At 39.7% G+C, this 18,277-nt stretch overlaps 1 protein-coding gene across 2 annotated transcripts in view; it reads right to left on the reverse strand.

Moving 5' to 3' along the window:
• Positions 1–1,588: 1,588 nt before the first annotated feature.
• Positions 1,589–18,277, reverse strand: part of LIPG (lipase G, endothelial type) — a 92,800-nt gene continuing 76,111 nt past the window's right edge. Inside the window, exon 10 of one of the 2 annotated variants that reach the window (XM_020985825.2) lies at positions 1,589–2,066. In XM_020985825.2, coding sequence (XP_020841484.1) covers positions 1,973–2,066 — 94 coding nt within the window. In that variant the 3' untranslated portion in view covers positions 1,589–1,972. Of the gene's footprint in view, positions 2,067–4,073; positions 4,214–18,277 lie in introns of those variants that run through there. The other variant, XM_020985824.2, reaches the window with a different exon arrangement.

Genomic DNA, 18,277 nt, shown 5'->3' on the forward strand with positions numbered 1-18,277 from the left:
GCTGATGGTCTAGTTTGGCTCTCCTTTTACTAGACTCCTTTGCTATTTCATCACTCTTCAATCAAAATTAGACAGAAAAATGGAACTTCTTAAAATAGTGTCGAAAGTCAAAGCATGTTTGGTGAGGTGGCATATTCCAGATTAATCACCTAAAGTTGACAGAAGCCAGCTAAGGCTGCTGCCCTGGCTCTGGGCCAAGGAGACAATTAAAACATTTAGGGGATTGATTTCCTTGGGGGGAAGAGGAGAAGGAAGAGAGAAGCAGTCTGCATATTCTTAGAATTGACTATTTTGACTTTCACATTTACCAAAGTCAGCCAGCTCCAAACAAATATATTCTTTGTTAATGAACAGAAAGTGTTGGCCTGGGTTCTGCTCCACCTGAGTTAATAATTTACTCTTCAAGGAAAGTTACTAGTGGACGTGGACTTTTTTAGACTAAGCTTCTAGCTAACTCATCAAAAATGATTGTTTATCCCATTGTCTGGACCAAGGGCCACATGCATATCAACCTTCCTCAACTTTACCTGGGCCCAACATTTACCCACATCCCCTTCCTACAAAGGACAGAGTAGTTAGCTTCTATATACCTTACCCTCTCATGATGATTCTTCTACCGCTTACATCCTCCTGATTTCCAAGATGGTGGCTCAGAACGTTCCTGAAATGTCTGAACTACTTCATCTAGTTTCTGACCTACTTTTTCTGAGCTTGGGTAAAGACCTGGAAGATGGAAATAAGGCTTGTTATAGTGAAAAGGAAGGCATGTTCCTCCCTACTCAAAGGTAGAAAATTACAGATGTGGAATGTTGCATGTACTATCAGACCCAATCGTTGTATTGGTTGGTTTTACCCAGTTGTTTTTTTTTTCTTTCTTCTTAATCTTAAAGCAGGCTTACTGTCTAAGTAGAGGAGGAAAAAATATGTATGCAGAAATGTGCATTGTACTCCATGAGGAATAAGTTTGCCACAGCCAGAGGAGATTGGAGGTCTGTAACAAGCACAGGATAGTTCAAATCAAGGAAAGCTTTTGCCTTCTCCTTTGTCCACCTGGATTCTGAGTCCATTCTGTTTGGCCCCAAAGAAGAGTTTGTACACTTCTTTGTAGAGGTGTGAGGCTATAATAGCAGAATACTGAGTACAATAACTGACTTTTTTTTAATAAATTGGTTAGATTTGCTGAACTATTTTTTCCTCTTGTAATAAGCGTGTGAGCCCTACATGTATAGAGGGACCTCACCTGTGACAAGGTCTGTCATTGTGTGGCTCAAAGGGAAGCAGAACACACATCTCTACCCTCTTCTCCTCCTCCCCTTCTCCAAGGGAATGTTTCATTCCTGCGAGGAGAGAGAGCAGGAGGTTGGGCCTAGAGGCCATCACTCTGCTCTCCCGGAGTGAAAGGGGGCTACAGACTAGAATTCTATCTGCTCCCTTAAATGTTATTAGTCTAGGGGACATAATTTGGTTCCGAATAACTTCTGATAACCTTGTCATTTTGGGTGGAAAGGGGACCCCAAGCTCTACATCAAAGGTTTGACCTTTTTCCCACCTAATACTAGTTCCATAATGAATCAATATGCATAATAAATAGCAAAGAAATCCGTTTATTCAAATCATAGCAAAAAGAAATCTGAGAAGATATGCATAGGAGAATATATACCAGATAACACAGAATGAAAGAGATCTCCCATAATAGCTCAGCCAAGAGAGAGTATTCTATGTCTTACCCAAGAGGAAATTCCCCGAAGTCTCTAGAGCAGCAAGCTAGGCTTGGGACATGATAGAAACTGCCAACTGCACTTATGTCTTCCCAGAATCAAAGTGGGATTGACCTCTTCCATCTTCTCTCTCCAAGCTGGAAGCCCAAAGTGCCCAAAGTAATTGAACACTTGAAGCATCTTCAAAGTTTGATCAGTGTCTAAAGGGTACTAGCCTGAAGCTCTCTTGCTTCTCACCAACTCTGTCTCACTCTTCAGGCAGGGCAGCACCTTCCTCTCCACCAATAAGAAGAGAGTCCTATACCAATGGGCTTTGGGACAAGAGTTACTCTCTTCTTTACTCTGTCTCTGTGAGCAAGAAGAGAATGATATGTTGGGAAATATATATAATCTATAAAAAAAGATAAATTTTTATTTTTAAGACTACAAATTAAAAAATGGAACTATAGCACATGAACTGTATAGTGTATAGGATATTGGAATCAATTTTATAGAACTCTACTGTAACATAAATTGGCCTGAAAATTGATGGTAGCTCCATTTTGATGCTTTGACAGATTTATGATCTTATCAATATCCCTCCAATGGAGCTAATTGAAGCCCATCTTACACCTTCTCATACTGTGGAACTCTTGTCCATATCTTCTCATAAATTTTCTACAAAGGGTCCACTTACTAGACTGAGGGCCTTTCTTGAGATCTTGATGTTATGTGGATGCCCATAGGACACATAGCTGCCTCATCTCATTATTTGATGGTTTAGCCTCCCTTTCTGGCCATATACCTATGTCCCTGCTTGTCTATGACCCCTTCCCCATGTATTTCTTCATTGATAATGTTTAGCAACCTGTTCATACCTATTACCTGCCTCTCCATTGACCTTTGAGTGACCTACCACATTAATCCTTCAGAAACTGTGGCATTTCATGACATACCCAATATAGCTTCACTATAAAAATACTGACATTTAAAATGTGGGCCTTTGTTTCAGGGAGAGGCTTGGGGTTGCTTCCCCAAAGTTAACCTAGCCTACTCCATTCAACTCAACAAATTCAATTCAAGAAACATTTCATTCAGTACCTCCTCTCATTCATTTCTGGGCCCAGGTCACTGTCTGTATGAAGCTTCTGTTCAAGATGTGTACACTGATGGACCAGCTCTATGGGCCAACCGTATATAATAATATTCAGTAATAATACCCATCATTTATATAGTGCTTTAAGATGTGCAAGAGCACTTTACACATGCTATTTCATTTGATCCTCACAACAACCCTGTGAAATTATTATTCTCATTTTACAGATGAGGAAACTAAGGCTGGAAGAAGTAAAATGATTTGCCAGCCTAGTTCGTAAAAGTCTGAGGCAAGATTTGAATTCTGGTCTTCCTGACTCCAATACTATTTACTCTTTCACCTAGCTGGACAATAAGCATTTTTTATCCACCTAGTTTTTCATGTATAGATTTTTTGAATGATTTTGGGCCTTCCTTGGGATGCTTTCAAAGATAATAGGGTTTATTGAGATCTGCAGTGTCATTAGCAAATATGAGTATCTGGGGACCTCACCATCTATAGGGAAACCCTATTCCATTTGAATTTTATACTGGATACCATCCATGAGAGTGACAAATATCTTTGGGGACCATATACCTTCCTGTTTCATGCCTTACATGATATTAATAATCAGAATAATGTCAAATTTATCTCTGCTACAACTTTCAAGGAAGCTTTTATATATATAGGGGTTTTTTTTTGGGGGGGGGCTAGGCAATGGGGTTAAGTGATTTTCCCAGGGTCACACAGCTAGTAAGTGTCAAGTGTCCGAGAGTGGATTTTAACTCAGGTCCTCCTGCCTCCAGGGCCAGTGCTCTATCCACTGCACCACCTAGCTGCCCTGAAGCTTATAATTTTGATTTATGGAATGGAGACACCATCTTGGAGGAAAACCATTAAGGCTGTATTTTGCTCTATCAAATAAAATGCTTATCTATAATCCTCAAGCATGAAGCACAGTGGGACCATATATTCATCACTTTTCCTGGTCAGTCAGTTGCAGAACTATAAAGCTGTGGCCAGTTATAGAATAGCATCTGCAGAAGCACACCCATTCCATTCATGTATTTTAATCCAGGGTGCCTTCAATGCACATGTGGATTGCTCTCCTAAAGATTTTGCAAAAATAGAAAAAGAGGTCAGGTTGAAGTTGCTTTCATTGCTTCTTCCTTCTTCCTTCTAATTCAGTACTGATTTCTGATCTTTGCTCTAAAAAGTTGGTGATTCCACAGGTTATTGGGGAAACTTTCCATATCCAAAATGAATCACTTTCTGTCTCTTCAAATATAATTCATTTTATTGGTTGTGGCATTGTCACATCTAGTGTCTCCTATATATCTTCTTGAAGATGGAATCTGTGATACACAGGCATGAGGCTTCTGTGTAGTTTTCTGGCCTTTGAGTTATTTTGTGATGTAGAACATCAGATCTGAGTAGTCCTCTGCCCAGAAGATAGAAGAAGAAAAGAAGAGTTAAGAATGCAGGGTAAACCACAGAAGATGATTGTATGCAAATTAAGAGGGAGCAGAGATCCAGTCTGAGCCACAATTTCTCCCTCATCACGGAGAGTTCTCCAGGAGTAGCTGGGAGCTTTGTCTATGAGCCTGCCAGAAGCACAGACATAAGCATATTGGAGGAAGTCAGAGATGCATTTTGCATGCTGTGTCCTGGGGCTGGCTATACCATTTGGAAGAATGATCTGACCACTCAGGAGTAGTGATAGCTAAATCAATTAGCTCCTCCTCTTTTAACCATCTTGGCAACTTTAATTGGTAGAGGAACTAGCCAATGAAGCTACTCTTCCTACCATTACACATTGCCACCTGCTCTATCGCATAGAAGAACTCTGCAGATCATAGTGAGACCAGTAGGTGTCGCTTTGGAGCAAGGTTGTTTGGACAAGCATACTTCACCCCTTCCCTCAGGAATTTAGGGAGGACCTAAATTTTCCCAGATCAAGTCTTTCTCCTTCCACTGGGAAGCCTGGAGGTCTAACCTTCCTTTTGCTCCTCACCTAGGTTACAACAAAGATCTCACTTCTAGCCAAAGGGCAAAATGGCTCTCGGGTCCATATGGACAACTTTCACAATGATTTTAGGGTGCTTATAAGACAGAAGTTATTAATAAAATTTATAACAACTCAGAGTCCCCAAGTCAGAATGAAATTCTGACCAATCAAGGTCCTGATCCTCTGACCTATTTTTTTTTTAAATTCTGTTTATTCCAGCTGGTCACTGGCATCCCACCATTAACCCTCCTGCATGCAACCAACATACAAATGTGAATTTCAAAACATTCATGATGGATCATGTATTTTTATGTTAAGCAAAATCGGGGAAAATAGATAATAGCTTCAAGGAACAGCAAAAAAAAAAGAAATCATATAACAGCTCCTCTTAACAAGTAGGCATGCATAGAGGGGAGTTAGAGAGAGTAATAACATTATTAAAAATTTTTCCTCAGTTAGTCCTAAAAGGACCAGGCCCCACAATTGACACAAAAATAATTTTAGGCACTTAAAACTCAACATGGCTTAAGTATTTCTAGTTCATAATTCACGACTTAATCTATATCATTGTTAGCAGCATTCCTTAGTATTCTAAAGATTTTTCAAGTAATAAAAAAACATAAAATGTGTGCTTCTAACAACAAGGACCAGATGCATCAAATGACATATACTTAAACATATTATACTTTTGGCATAAATAAGAGGAAATGCTCCTATATTTATTTCTATTGGATCATTCCTTTGCCCATATTAGTCTTTTCCCTTTAGAGCACCAATAGATTCTTTAAACATCTATAAAAACCTTATGAATAATTCATTTATAGAATAAAATGAGATGTTCATCTTTGCGTGAAATTTTCTCTATTTTACTAAATTTTTTCTGGGTTTTCAGATTTTCAGAAATTATAGTTTGGTTTTCATGATACTATCACTTTATTTTCATCTATATTGATAAAATTTCTGAGATACTCTCTGACAAACAGATTTTAGAACTGATAAGAAGTATCTATCTAACTCACCCAATGGTAAATTTTCAGTTATTTTGATGACATAAATTCTACAATTGCAATACATGAGGCAGAAGAAAAGATATTCCTCATCTAATCTCAGAAATGATAAGTCCAACAGTGAATTTCCTTCTACAGTTGCCAGTATAAGAGGTAATGAGCAATGAGATTCTCATTAGACCCAAGTTCACTACTAAAGAGATGAGAAGCCACCAAGTCTGAAAGGTAAAGATGGTGCTTCTTGGCAATGGATTATAGTTTCTCAAGCAGTATGAGGATACTAGCAACAGCTAAATATTATTTTATTTTGTTGTGACTCTACTGCATATTCTATAACCCATGTCATTGAGAAAAATTTCATTACTTCTTTTATGATTTTATTTAGTGAGTCAATGCTTAGAACCATTAAAAAATTTACAAATTCCAAGGGCCAATGAGTAATAGGCAAGGTTGACTGATACATTACATTAGATGAATTTGAAAAGTTCATTGGTCTTCTTGTTACCAATGGTGTTATCAGTGAAAGAAATTAACCCATAAAAAATAGTGGAATAAGTTCTGGAGGTGCCCTTTGTACATTAAAACTATGCCATGTAGTCAATTCCTAAATATAAAGAGGTACCTTCAACTTTGACCTGAAAACTAAAAGGAAGTAAAATTTTATCACAGGACAAGTTTTGTCTAGCATCCTCACTATGGAATCTTCTAATTGAAAAATGTTTGGAGTCATCTATTTCTGATATATGTGTATGTTTAGATAGATTTGGTTATAGATATAGATATGGCAGCTAGGTGGCACAACAGATAGAATGCTGGACCTAGATTGAGGAAGACTCCCTTTGAGTTCAAATCTGGCCTCATATACTTACAAGTTGTGTTACCCTGGGCAAGTCACTTACCCCATTTACCTCATTTTCCTCATCTGTAAAATGAACTGGAGAAGAAAATGGCAAACCACTCGAGTATCTTCACCAGAAAGTCCCAAGTAGGGGCACAAAGAGTCAGACACAAATGACCAAAAAAAAAAAATTGCCGGAGGACAAGAGAAAGAGGGATTCTTGACAGTGTAAACCTCTAGTGACCCTTTTTAGTCTTAGGCTTACAACCCAATTATTCTCTTTTTCCTTTCCCATGGTCCCCAGAAATTAACTGGGCTGTTGCCTTCTCATTAGCTACCATTTATCACTATTTTTTTAAAAATTGTATATATTTTTTCAACAAAAGTTTGCCTTTGTCCCTCCCATCCCACTTCCCTCCCAACTTGAAAACAAAAGAAAAACAAAGCCCCTGTCATAAACATGTATAGTGATCCAAAACAAATTTCTGCACCAACCACATTAAAAAAAAAAACAAAACATGTCTCATTCTGTACTTTGAGTTCTTCATGTCTGTCAAGAGGTGGGTAGTATATTTCATCATTAGTCCTCTGCAGTTGTGGTTGGTAATTAAACCAATCAGAGTTCCTAATTCTTCGAAAGTTGTTTGTCTTTACCATATTATTGTCATTGTATAAATTGTTCTCCTGGTTCTACTTACTTCATTCTGCATCAGTTTGTTTAAGTCTTCTCATGTATCTCTGAAACCATCCCTTCATCACACCCTACAGCACAATAATATTCCATCATTTATATATTCCATCCATTTATATATCCAACTTATTCAGCCATTCCCCAATTCATGGGCACCACTTCAGATTCTCATTCTTTGTCACTTCAAAAGAGCTATAAATATTTTTGTACAACCTTAGAATTTATTTTGTTTAGAACTAATCCCTCCCTTAATATGCCCTCTCTCTAATTTCTCCTTCTACTCTCTATTCTTTACCTCCTTTTCCCTGTTTAGTGAGATATATTTTGTACCCAACTCTTTGTATGTGTATTCTTCCTTCCTTTGAACAGTTCAGATAACAATGAAGTTCAAATGTCAGCTGATCCCCTCACTACCTCCTCCTTGTTTGTATGGTTTGTCTACTTGTTTACCCTGATTATATGAGATGATTTCTCCTGACCTTTTATTCCCTCCTGCACCTCCTCCTTTCCATTCTTCTTTTAATATCAAGACCTAACCAGACTACTTTCAGGCCTGCTTCTAATAAGACTTCTTTCATGACCTCTGAAGATGATAGCGTTCAGCAGGAACACATGTATCATTTCCTTATATTAGAATGTAAACAATTATCCCTGCTTAATTCTTTATCATTATTCATGTTTACCTTTTCATGTTTCTCTTAACTCCTGTGCTTGAACTTCAAAGTTTCTGCGCATCTCTGATCTTTTCATAAAGAAGCTTAGAACTCCTCTATTTCATTCAAGATCCAATTTTTTCCCTCTGTAAGATTATATTTAGGTTTGTTTGTTTGTTTTTTAATATGTAATTCTTGGCTGTAAGCCCATGTCATTTGTCTTCTAGAATATTGTATTCCAAGTCCTACACTCCTTTATGGTAGTGGCTACTAAATCATGTGTGATCCAGTCTGTGGTTCCTCAGTACTTGAATTCTTTCTTTCTAGCTGCTTGTCATATATTTTTGTTCTGTATGCTCTGGATTTTGACTCTCATGTTCCTGTAAGTTTTCATTTTGGGGGTTTCTGTCATGAGGTGGCCAGCAAAATCTATTTCCAATTTTCCAACTGTTTCTAAGAGATCTGGGCAGTTTTCTTTTATGATTTCTTGAAATATGATGTCTAAGGTTTTGTTTTGGAAACTATCCCTTCTGACCATTGTTCCTTCCCTCCCTGCTAGAGGAATCTCTCTCTCTCTCTCTCTCTCTCTCTCTCTCTCTCTCTCTCTCTCTCTCTCTCTCTCTCTCTCTCTCTCTCCTCATCTGTTTCTTTTTCTTTCTCTGACTCTTTCTGTCTCACAGAGACACACACAGAGAAACAGAGAGAGAGAGACAGAAAGAGTATTCTTTTCTGTTGAAGAGCCCTAATCAACTTCAATTTTTTTTAAAGGGTAGGTGGTGGTTTCTATGGGAACTTATTTTCAGTCTCACAAAAACTGGGCCAACCAAATGGAGCCTTCCCATGAGTCTTTCTGAGAAGCTTCATGCCAAATTCTTGAGAAACTCGCACATCCAAGAAGTTGACACCTTTTTCTCCTCTTTGGGTCTGCTGCTTCAGGCATCATTCTTGGGACAGGAGGAAGAAGAGATTTGAGAATGGAGTTTAGACAATCTGTTTTTCTATTCAGAGAAGAAGAAGAAAAAAAGATCTCTCCCAAAGACATACAGATTCCTGGGGTCAATAGCCTTGAGTTCAGTGTGATTTGAGAAGAGAATAGGTAAGCAGATCCTTCTGATGGAGTCCAGGAAAGCAGGGAAGGGGAAATACACAAGGGAGGTCACATTTCCCTCTTATTCACTCTTCTGCACAAAATGGGGACTGAACTCAACACCAGCTTGGGAAAGGAGAGGTGGACAATTGCTTCAGGTTTTCTCTGATTAAAAGTCCCACAATAAAGCACCAGGCTTCAGCTGGTCCCTAAGGCTATCCCCACCTCAGTGTGGCATTACATAAGGTTGTACTGTTAGCCCTGAGGATGCAGCTACTAAGGGTTTATCTTATCAAATCCTGAGAGTGGCAAACAGCAGACCTTAACATTGCCTTATCCCTTCAAATGATTACCAATCAAATCACCACCATCAACCTCATCTCTCCCCCCACCCATCCACTCCCACCCTCTTTTACCTTCAAAAGAATGTAGCCCTACAAGAGGCCTATAACTTACCAAAACTTTATGTCCCAGACCACACAGGCAGTGCTGTCCTCGTCAAGCATGAGCTCAACAAAGATGACTCATCAGAAAACAAAATGGGTGTCCTACCTCCTGCCACTGACATCAAGGGGAGGCAATGTACATCTGAGAACATGAAAAAGGGCATCAAAATATGACCTTGAATCAGCTCCTTTCCCAATACCTGTAGGACCAGTAGCTATACTATGTGAGTCCTTAATCCCATCAACCCAGAAAATTTAAGTACTAGGCTTGATCAACTGAGGTCCTCCACAAACACAAATCTCTTTTCTAAGCTAAATGTAAAGGGTGCAAAGATGGGTAAAATAAGGGTGGGAGGAATGAGGGTAGGAGATGAGTAAAAGACTATTATCATTGTGTTTGTTCTTCCTTCTTGAAGAAGACCAGACATCTGGGAGTTGATGACATGACTTGCAATTGACTTTGATTTGAGTGAGTGAGGGCTGTGTAAGGTCACCAACCTCACTTTCTCCTCCAGAGCCATCTGGTTCCAGTGGTGAGATATAGATCAGAACAACTGCAGATGGCCCCAGTTGCAGTGGGAGACCTTGGCCTTTTTAAGCTAAGGTCTTCTCAAGTTCTCACTTTGAGTGAGGCAGGGCCCATTCAGTGAATAGGCCTTTTTAAGGAGTGAGTCAAGGGACGGCCCCTTTAATAAAAAAAAAAAATCAAACTGAGAGTGGAAGACCCTCAGGGTTGCCCACCAAAAGAGAAACAGTTTCTATTTACTATTCAGTCATTCAGCTGGCCAGAAACTCAGACTGCTGCTGAAGGGCTGACCCTGATTTCACCTCTGGTATCTTCAGTCTCCCTGTTATTCTCCCTTCCCATCTTAATAGTGCCCTTCTGACCCATTTGTCTGTGTATTTCAGATCTCCCAAGACCTGATCTCACAGATAAACATGCTATGGGTGTGTGCTGTCCTCAAGAAATGTTATGTGAGAAGAGTTTGGGGGTGAGGGGATAATGATAGGACACAAATTGAAGAAAAGAAAGAATAGAGCATCAATGAAGCACTGAAAAATATAGAGTAGAGAGAAGAAGGAAGTGCAGAAGGGAACATAAACACGGAAGTGTTGCTATTTCTATGTTATTACTATTTCATATAAACTTTTAAAAAAATTAATAGTCAGTCTCATATTTAATCTTCCTTTTCTATTCATGTTGATGTTTTTAAGATCATTTTTTAAAAAAGCGAAATTGGGGGAAAGAAAAAAAATTATGTGTATACTTCTTGAGGGCAGGGACTGTCAGTCAATGAGCATTTATTAAGCATTTACTACTTGCCAGGTACTGTGTTAAGAGCTAGGGACACAAAGAAAGCCAAAATACCCGTCTGTGTTCTCAAGGAGCTCATATTCTAACAAGGGAGGCAACATGCAAATAACTATATGCATTTGTACATATATACATGTGTATATATGAAAGATCTAAGTATAGTTGTTGTTGTTGTTCAGCCATTTCAGTCAAGTCCAATTCTTCATGACCTCATTTAGGGTTTTCTTGGCAAAAATACTGGCATGGTTTGTCATTTTCTTCTCCAGCTCATTTTACAAATGAGGAAACTGAGGCAAACAGGGTTAAGTGACTTGCCCAGGGTCACACAGAAAGTTTGAGTCTGATGCCAGATTTGAACTCAGGAAGATGAGTCTTCCTGACTCCAGAATCAGCACTTGGTGTGCTATGGCACTACCTGCAGAGTAAATGGCTGTTAATCCCAGAGGAAAAGCACTATATGTATTTGGGGATAGGGGGTAGGGAGAGGAGTGCAGAGGGGGATGACTGTCTTTATTTTTGTCATTGTGTCCCCATCACCTAGTACTTGGTACATGGTGCTTAACAAATGCTGGATAAATTGAATTTCAAACTGCTGAGTGTGAAATGTGAGTTTTGTAGATAGAACATATAATTTTAGAGCTAAATAAATTTAAAAGATTATCTAGTCCAACCCCTTCAATTTGTAGAAGTGGAAACCACGACTCAGAGAGATAAATAATTCCCACCATGGGTCAAGGGTCAGAGCTGAGATGAGACCTTGGACCTTTGGCTCCAACCCAGTGCTATCTCTGCTGCATTATACCACTTCCATAGAAGACCTATTATCATTCCTTACTTGGAGTTACAAACATGTCCACTACTAGACTCTGACTTTTGGATATTGAATTTGAACATTTGGCATCTTTGACTGCCAAAAAACAAGAGTACAAAAAACTTTTCAAAACTCCTATTGACAGCACTGCCTGATGATAGACCTAATCCTATGCTCCTTAGGTCAATAAGGTGACTGAGTATCACCAAATAAGTTATTCTCTCTACAGCAAGTACCAGGTCTCTCTGTGAAAACATCTGCCTTAGAGCTGAGCAACTGAGTTGAAAGGTATGCTGAGAGACTCTTGGGCACCTCAAAACTGAATAGGGAGAAACACTTTCCTAAGGGAACATTGGCCCCAAATCCACTCTGAAGCCTAAAAGATTCAAAAGAAACCAACAGAAATTCTAGCACTTTCTAGGCTCCTAGACATAGTTCATCATAGACTAGAAAAGTGTAGAGATTATAAGATCATAGATTAGGGCTTAAGAGGACATTATAGGTCATTTGGGCCATGAAGAAAGTGAGACCCAGAGTCAGTGACTTTTTCTGAGGTCACAGAGCTAATAAGTGACAGCACTGGAATTTAAATCCAAATCCAGCATGCTTTTCACTGAAGGAGGCTATGTCCCAGATCTACATAGCAGCAACAAGGCATCCTTAGTTCTCTTGGCATGGAACCAGATGCAACTAGGTACCTAATCAATGCATTTTGGTATTAGTGGCAGTGAGGCAGTGTTTGATAACAAAGAACATGATGAGGTTTCATTGTGAGCCTAAAGGAAGACAGAACGAGGAAACAGATGTGAAGTTTGAGAAACAGATCATGAACCTGGTGCAGAGGCCATGATAAGGTAGTGATGGGACAGGTAATGATGGGTGTTTCAATATCTAGACACCTCTCTCTGCCAAAAGCAGAGAAGCTACTAAATTGCCCTAGTGACATTCCATCCTTCAAAAGGTAAGTGAACCAACAAAGGGAAAGGCTATTCTGAATCTGGAAGAACTGATGGCTGGGGTAGAAATGATGAGAATCCTGGGGTAGAAATGATCACTCCATCCTAGAGTCTGATAGAGAAGAGAAAACTAAGCACAGGTATGATACACACCCTAGATTTTGGGAAAACAGATTTAGAAGGTTCTAGAAAAAAAATACGTAGGAGCCCAGGGAGTAAAAATTTTTTTGAGGGAGGGAGGGAGGGGAATAAGATAGGAAATATTCAAGAATAGTTCTGAAAATGCAAAAGGAAACAAATTTAATGTAGAGGAAAAATGAGAATTGTCTGAAGAGACTGATGTAGATGCTCAGGGAACTCATCAACCAACTTGAGCTCTTTTTTTTTTTTATTTTTAGGCAATTGGGGTTAAGTGACTTGCCCAGGGTCACATAGCTAGTAAGTGTCAAGTGTTTGGTTTGAGGTCAGATTTGAACTCAGGGTCCTTCTGAGTACAGGGCCGCTGCTCTATCCACTGAGCCACCTAGCTGCCCCATCACCAGTCAACTTTAAAAAGAAACTTAGAAAATGGAAGGCAGGCCAAGATTAATATAAAGATTCTGTAAGAATAACATTGAGGGTGTTAAAGAAAGAATGGTTTAAGATCATCAAGGAAAGCTAAGGACAACAAAAAGGGTGGGGGGTTTGTTTAGGGTTTTTTAAAAGCTTTAATAGGGAAAAAAGGAGAATAAAAGAAAAAGGGATATTTTGGGGAGGTGAATAGGATGGTGATTACAAACAAGGTAGAACTGCTTAACTTATTTAGTTTCTGTTTTCTCCGCAAATGATAATGATAGCTAGCATTTACGTTGTGCTTTTTAAAATTAATTAATTAATTTTTAGTTTTCAATATTCACTTCCATAAGCTTTTGAGTTTTAAATTTTTCCCCCTCCCTCTCTACCTTCCTCCCCAAGGCGGTGTGCAATCTGATAGGCTCTACATATACATTCCTATTAAACAGATGTTCACATTAGTCATTACATTCCATCCACTACACCACCTAGCTGCCAAATGACCTTAATATAAAAATGACAAGGAAAAAATGTTTAACTAGAGTTGATACCCAAGATAAGGAAGGAGAGAATAAGAGAATACTTAGCCCTTGTTATGTCTGAGTCACCTGGTCCAAATGAACAATGTAAGAGGGTCCCAAAAGAACTTGCAGTACTAAGCCATTGTCTATGATCATGGATCATAGAAAGATCATGGAAAATAGAAAAGACTGAAAAAGGGCAAATGTCTTGATTTTCAAAATAAAGAAAAGACTACGACCTATAGGCCAGTGAGCTCAAATTTGATTTCTGGGTAAATTCTAGAATGGGTCATGGAAGAAATTGCTGCTAAATATCAAGAAAGGGAAGTGGTGATCATAAAGAGCCAGTGTGATTTCACTAAGACTAGGTCATGCCAAACTGACTTCATTTCCTTTTTTTGACAAAATTACTAATGATGAGGAGAACGTTGGGAATATAGTCAATGTTAATTTTAGAAAAGTTTCCGAAAAAGCGTTTCAAGGTATTTTTATGGAGAAGATGGAGAGGTGTGTATTAGCTGATAATATAGTCAGATTCAGAAGTGGTTGGAACACTAGATTTGAAGAGGAGTTGTTAATGGTTCAATGCCAACATGGCAGAAGGTTGTTGATTAAGATTGTTGCACAGCCCTGTGCTGTTTCACATTTTTTTATCAATGACTTAGATAAAGGTGTAGATTGCATGCTCATCATATTTACAAATGTCCCAGTCATGGGGAAGATGAAAGAGTCGGGGTCCAAAAGAATCCTAACAGACTAGAGCGCTGGGTTGAATCAGATAAGACAAAATTCCAGAAGAGTAAATGCAAAATCTTACACTTGAGTACAAAAAAATCAACTTGACAAGTACAAGATGGTGGAGGCCTGGTTACAGAGTAGTTGTTTTGAAAAAGATACAGAAAGGGGGATGAGAGAAGGGGTGGGTTGTAGACTTCAACATGAGTCCACAGTGGAATGTGGTAGCTAAAAAAGCTGACACCCTCTTTGGCTTCGTCAAGATTGGCCTAGGGTCCAAGATTACCGAGTGAAAGACCCACTATATGTACTCTGCCCTCCTCAGAACTTATTTGGAGTATTGGGTTCTGTTCTAGGGACCACTGTTTAAGGACATTGATAAACTGACAGCTGTTCAGAGAGGAGTAACTAGGATGATAAAGGGGCTCTGGGTCTGTAACCAATGGGGATCATTGGAGGAGCTGGGCATTGTTAACATGAAGATGAGAAGATTCAGCAGGCACACGATCACTGTCTTCAAGTATTTGAAAGGATTTTATATGTCAAAGGGGTTAAACTTGTTCTATCTGGTTTTAAGGAAGAAGCAAGAATAAGGAATAGAGATTTCAAAGAGGCCAAGTCAGGTTTGATATGAAGAAAAATTTTCACAATTCAAGCTGTCCCAAAGTGGAACAGGATAACTTAGGAAATGGTAGCTTCCCCTTCATGGCAGATCTTCCAGCAGAGGCTGGATAGATGACCATTAGTCGGGCAGGTTATAGCAGGAATTCCTGCCAAGGATGGGTTTGACTATGGCTGCTGAGCTCCCTGCCAACTCTCCAGATTTGGTTTTTGGTCATTTCCTTCAACTATGTTTACTTGGCTAAAAAAGACCTCCTTGTAGAAACTGACCAAGAGCAAGTCTTCTTTATCTCCCTGCCAATCCTTCTCCTCCCTCTTCTCGGCCCACTCTTCCAGATCACCACCTCCTCCTAGAACTGTAAATCCCAGAATCAGCCTCAGCAGGAAGAGACTGACCAATAGTAGAGGCAGGGCAGGATGGCTTCCTTTCCCAGTCTGTGTCAGATATATTCCTATTCACTTCCTCCAGGGTGCCCTGATCTGTTGATTTCTAAACTCAGAACCAATCTAGGCAACATAATGAACATGGAATGTGTTTGTGGTTTTCTCTCTCCTTCACTCTTTCAGCACCTCCTCTGCCTTTCCTCACCCCACAACCTCCTTGTGCCCCTCAGCTTCATTCCTTTTCCTAGCAGCATCCTACCTAGGCAGTGAACCCTCCTCCAAAACTCTTCTGCGCTTCCTCCTCACATTCAGACTCATTTATCCTTTGGCCAGGACTCTCAGAGCACTAGCTGGATAGGCTGACTAATCTGATGAAAAACTTCAGAACAATAACTTATACATGTATCACGTTTTCTAGATAACATATTTACATTTCTGACAAAGTCTTTACCCCAAGGAGCAACTGACTAATGGGGGGATTTCCTGTATAAGAGCAGGCAAATATGGTCATTTAAGTTGGGAGGGGGAAAGGAAGGAGGGACTTTTTGTCTCCCACAAATCATAGCAAGTAGGTCACTTCCTATTTGCCACCCCACATATTCCCAATGATTCCAGTTCAAAGCCCCAGCCCAGTGAACCACACTGACCCTCAGAAAGTGTGACTGACCAGTGGCTCTCTGGCTCATAAATCTTAAGAGGTTCTTCTCAGGGGCCTTTAAAGGAACTGTAAGTCACCACCCATCAACTTACTCTGCCTTGACCACGCTGACCAGGAAGGGAGAAAGGCACTCAGGAGCAGAAAACTCCAGTCTGATTCCTCCAGGGCATCATGAAATGTAAACATGAGGAAGGTGATGGGAAAGTCACCCTAAGCCCTAAGACTGTTTGTGCAATGGTCTGTCACCAACTGACATTTTCCAGGCCTGAGGCCCAGGATATGAAATGAATAGAGAAACCAACTGCAGCCCTTGGCACCACATAACCAGGGGTTTCCACAGGAAGGACTGAACCCTTCACTGTTACTCCAGAAAACAGCAAATACAAGACTTGTTGGATATTCATTCTTGTGGGGAGGGGATAATGGGGGGGGAAACTACAGGATCTCCTGAAAGGCAATTATGGGGTCAAGGGAGATGTGATAGTGAGAACAGACTGCTCAATATTGATACAATGGAAAAAATGGCATCTGGAGTCAGAAGACCTGGGTTCAAATCTCAACCCTTCCTTGATCACTTACTACCTGTGTGACCCTGAGGAAATCATTTAACCTCTTTTGGCCTCAGTTTCTTCATCTATAAAATGAGAGAATTGGACTAAATGGATTGTAAGTGTCCTTCCAGCACTAAATCTAGGATCCAACGTGTGGAGCATAAGAAGTAACCCAGACTACATGCTTCTAGCAGACCGGGTTCTTCTTTCCTTCAGCAGTCTCACCAACGCAATACATGTCTACAATCATGAAAAAGCACAGTGAAATAAATGGATCAAAGTGAAACTTGGGGAAAGGAAGTATCTGCTTCATCAATGTCAACAGTCAAGCCAATGTTGGTCAAAAGAACAAGATGCTTCAGTTAGTTGGTTGCCATGCCCACGCAGTTTTGGTATCTCTCAGTCCCTTTTCCTGACTTCTACCTGGATTTCTTCCAGTATAGCGTCTAGAAAGAAGAACCAAATCTTTAGCTGCTACAAAAAAAACATAATATATTTCAATTTAATTGCATTAATTATATAACATAACATAACATAATACATATTTGGAGCCAGTATCCAAACTCCTGACTACTTGATTGGATTTTACCTCTAGATCTACTGGGTATTCAAAAAATACACCTTTGTCTTTCCCAAGGCAGTACTGATAACCAGTTTTTGTTATTGTTCTTGTTCATGACCTCATTTGGGGATTTCTTGGCAAAGATACGGGAGCAGTTTGCCATTTCCTTCTCTATCTGTTTGAACAGATGAGAAAACTGAGGCAAATAGTGTTAAGTGACTTTCCCAGGGTCACACAGCTAGGAAATATATGAAGCCAGATTTGAATTCAGGAAGATGAATTTTCCTGACTCCAGGCCTGGCGCTCTGCACACTGTGTCACCACCTAGCTGCCCAGTGGGGTAACCAGCTATAAGCACAAAGACAAGACTAGCCTGCAGCTTTCCTAAATTCTTAGATGTTGCTTGGAAGCCGTGAAATACAACAGTCCCTTTCTTTACAATGGCTCTTCGTGCAGAAAAACATAAGGCAGCTCTGCTCCTGTTAGCTAGAATACTCAGTTGTTAGAAAAGGGGTACAGAGGGGGAAAGATAACTTCTCTGTAGCCTCTCACTAAAGGTCATTGCTCTTACTACTACCTTGGTAGTATCTGGACAGTCCACTTACTAGGTCCGCCTACAATTCACAGTCAGTTACTGAGGTTACTTAGCTAAAGTGCTAAGGACCACAAAAATAGGCCTTCTGCTTCTTAGCGTAGATCAAGTAACAGATGACAGAGAGACAGAGCTATACAACTTCTATCTTGTTTAGCCTTAATAGAGAATGGCCTTCAAATTAGAAAATGTAGGACAAACACACATAAGAAGGAATTGAAGCCTCTGTACCTAACTCTAAGAGTAGACAGTCAGTTCAACTGCAAAGTTATCTCTGGGTTAAAATGCCCTAAAACCATAGCTCATGAGCCCCCACCAATGTGTTTACCTTTAATAGTCAGCGAGAAGACACCACTAGTTCAAATCAAAGGAAAATGAAATGGTATAATAAGAAAAGTAAGTTTATCTCACCCTCTGAGCTCACTTCTCCAACCTGTCCCAGAGGACAGCTGACTATTCTTTCTTAGAGTTCTAAGGGTAATCTCAAGAGCCTAGAATTTCTAGTATTGTCACTCAT

The sequence above is a fragment of the Phascolarctos cinereus genome, unplaced genomic scaffold (assembly GCF_003287225.1).
Source record: "Phascolarctos cinereus isolate Bilbo 61053 unplaced genomic scaffold, phaCin_HiC Scaffold_4;HRSCAF=312, whole genome shotgun sequence".
NCBI lineage: Eukaryota > Metazoa > Chordata > Mammalia > Diprotodontia > Phascolarctidae > Phascolarctos > Phascolarctos cinereus.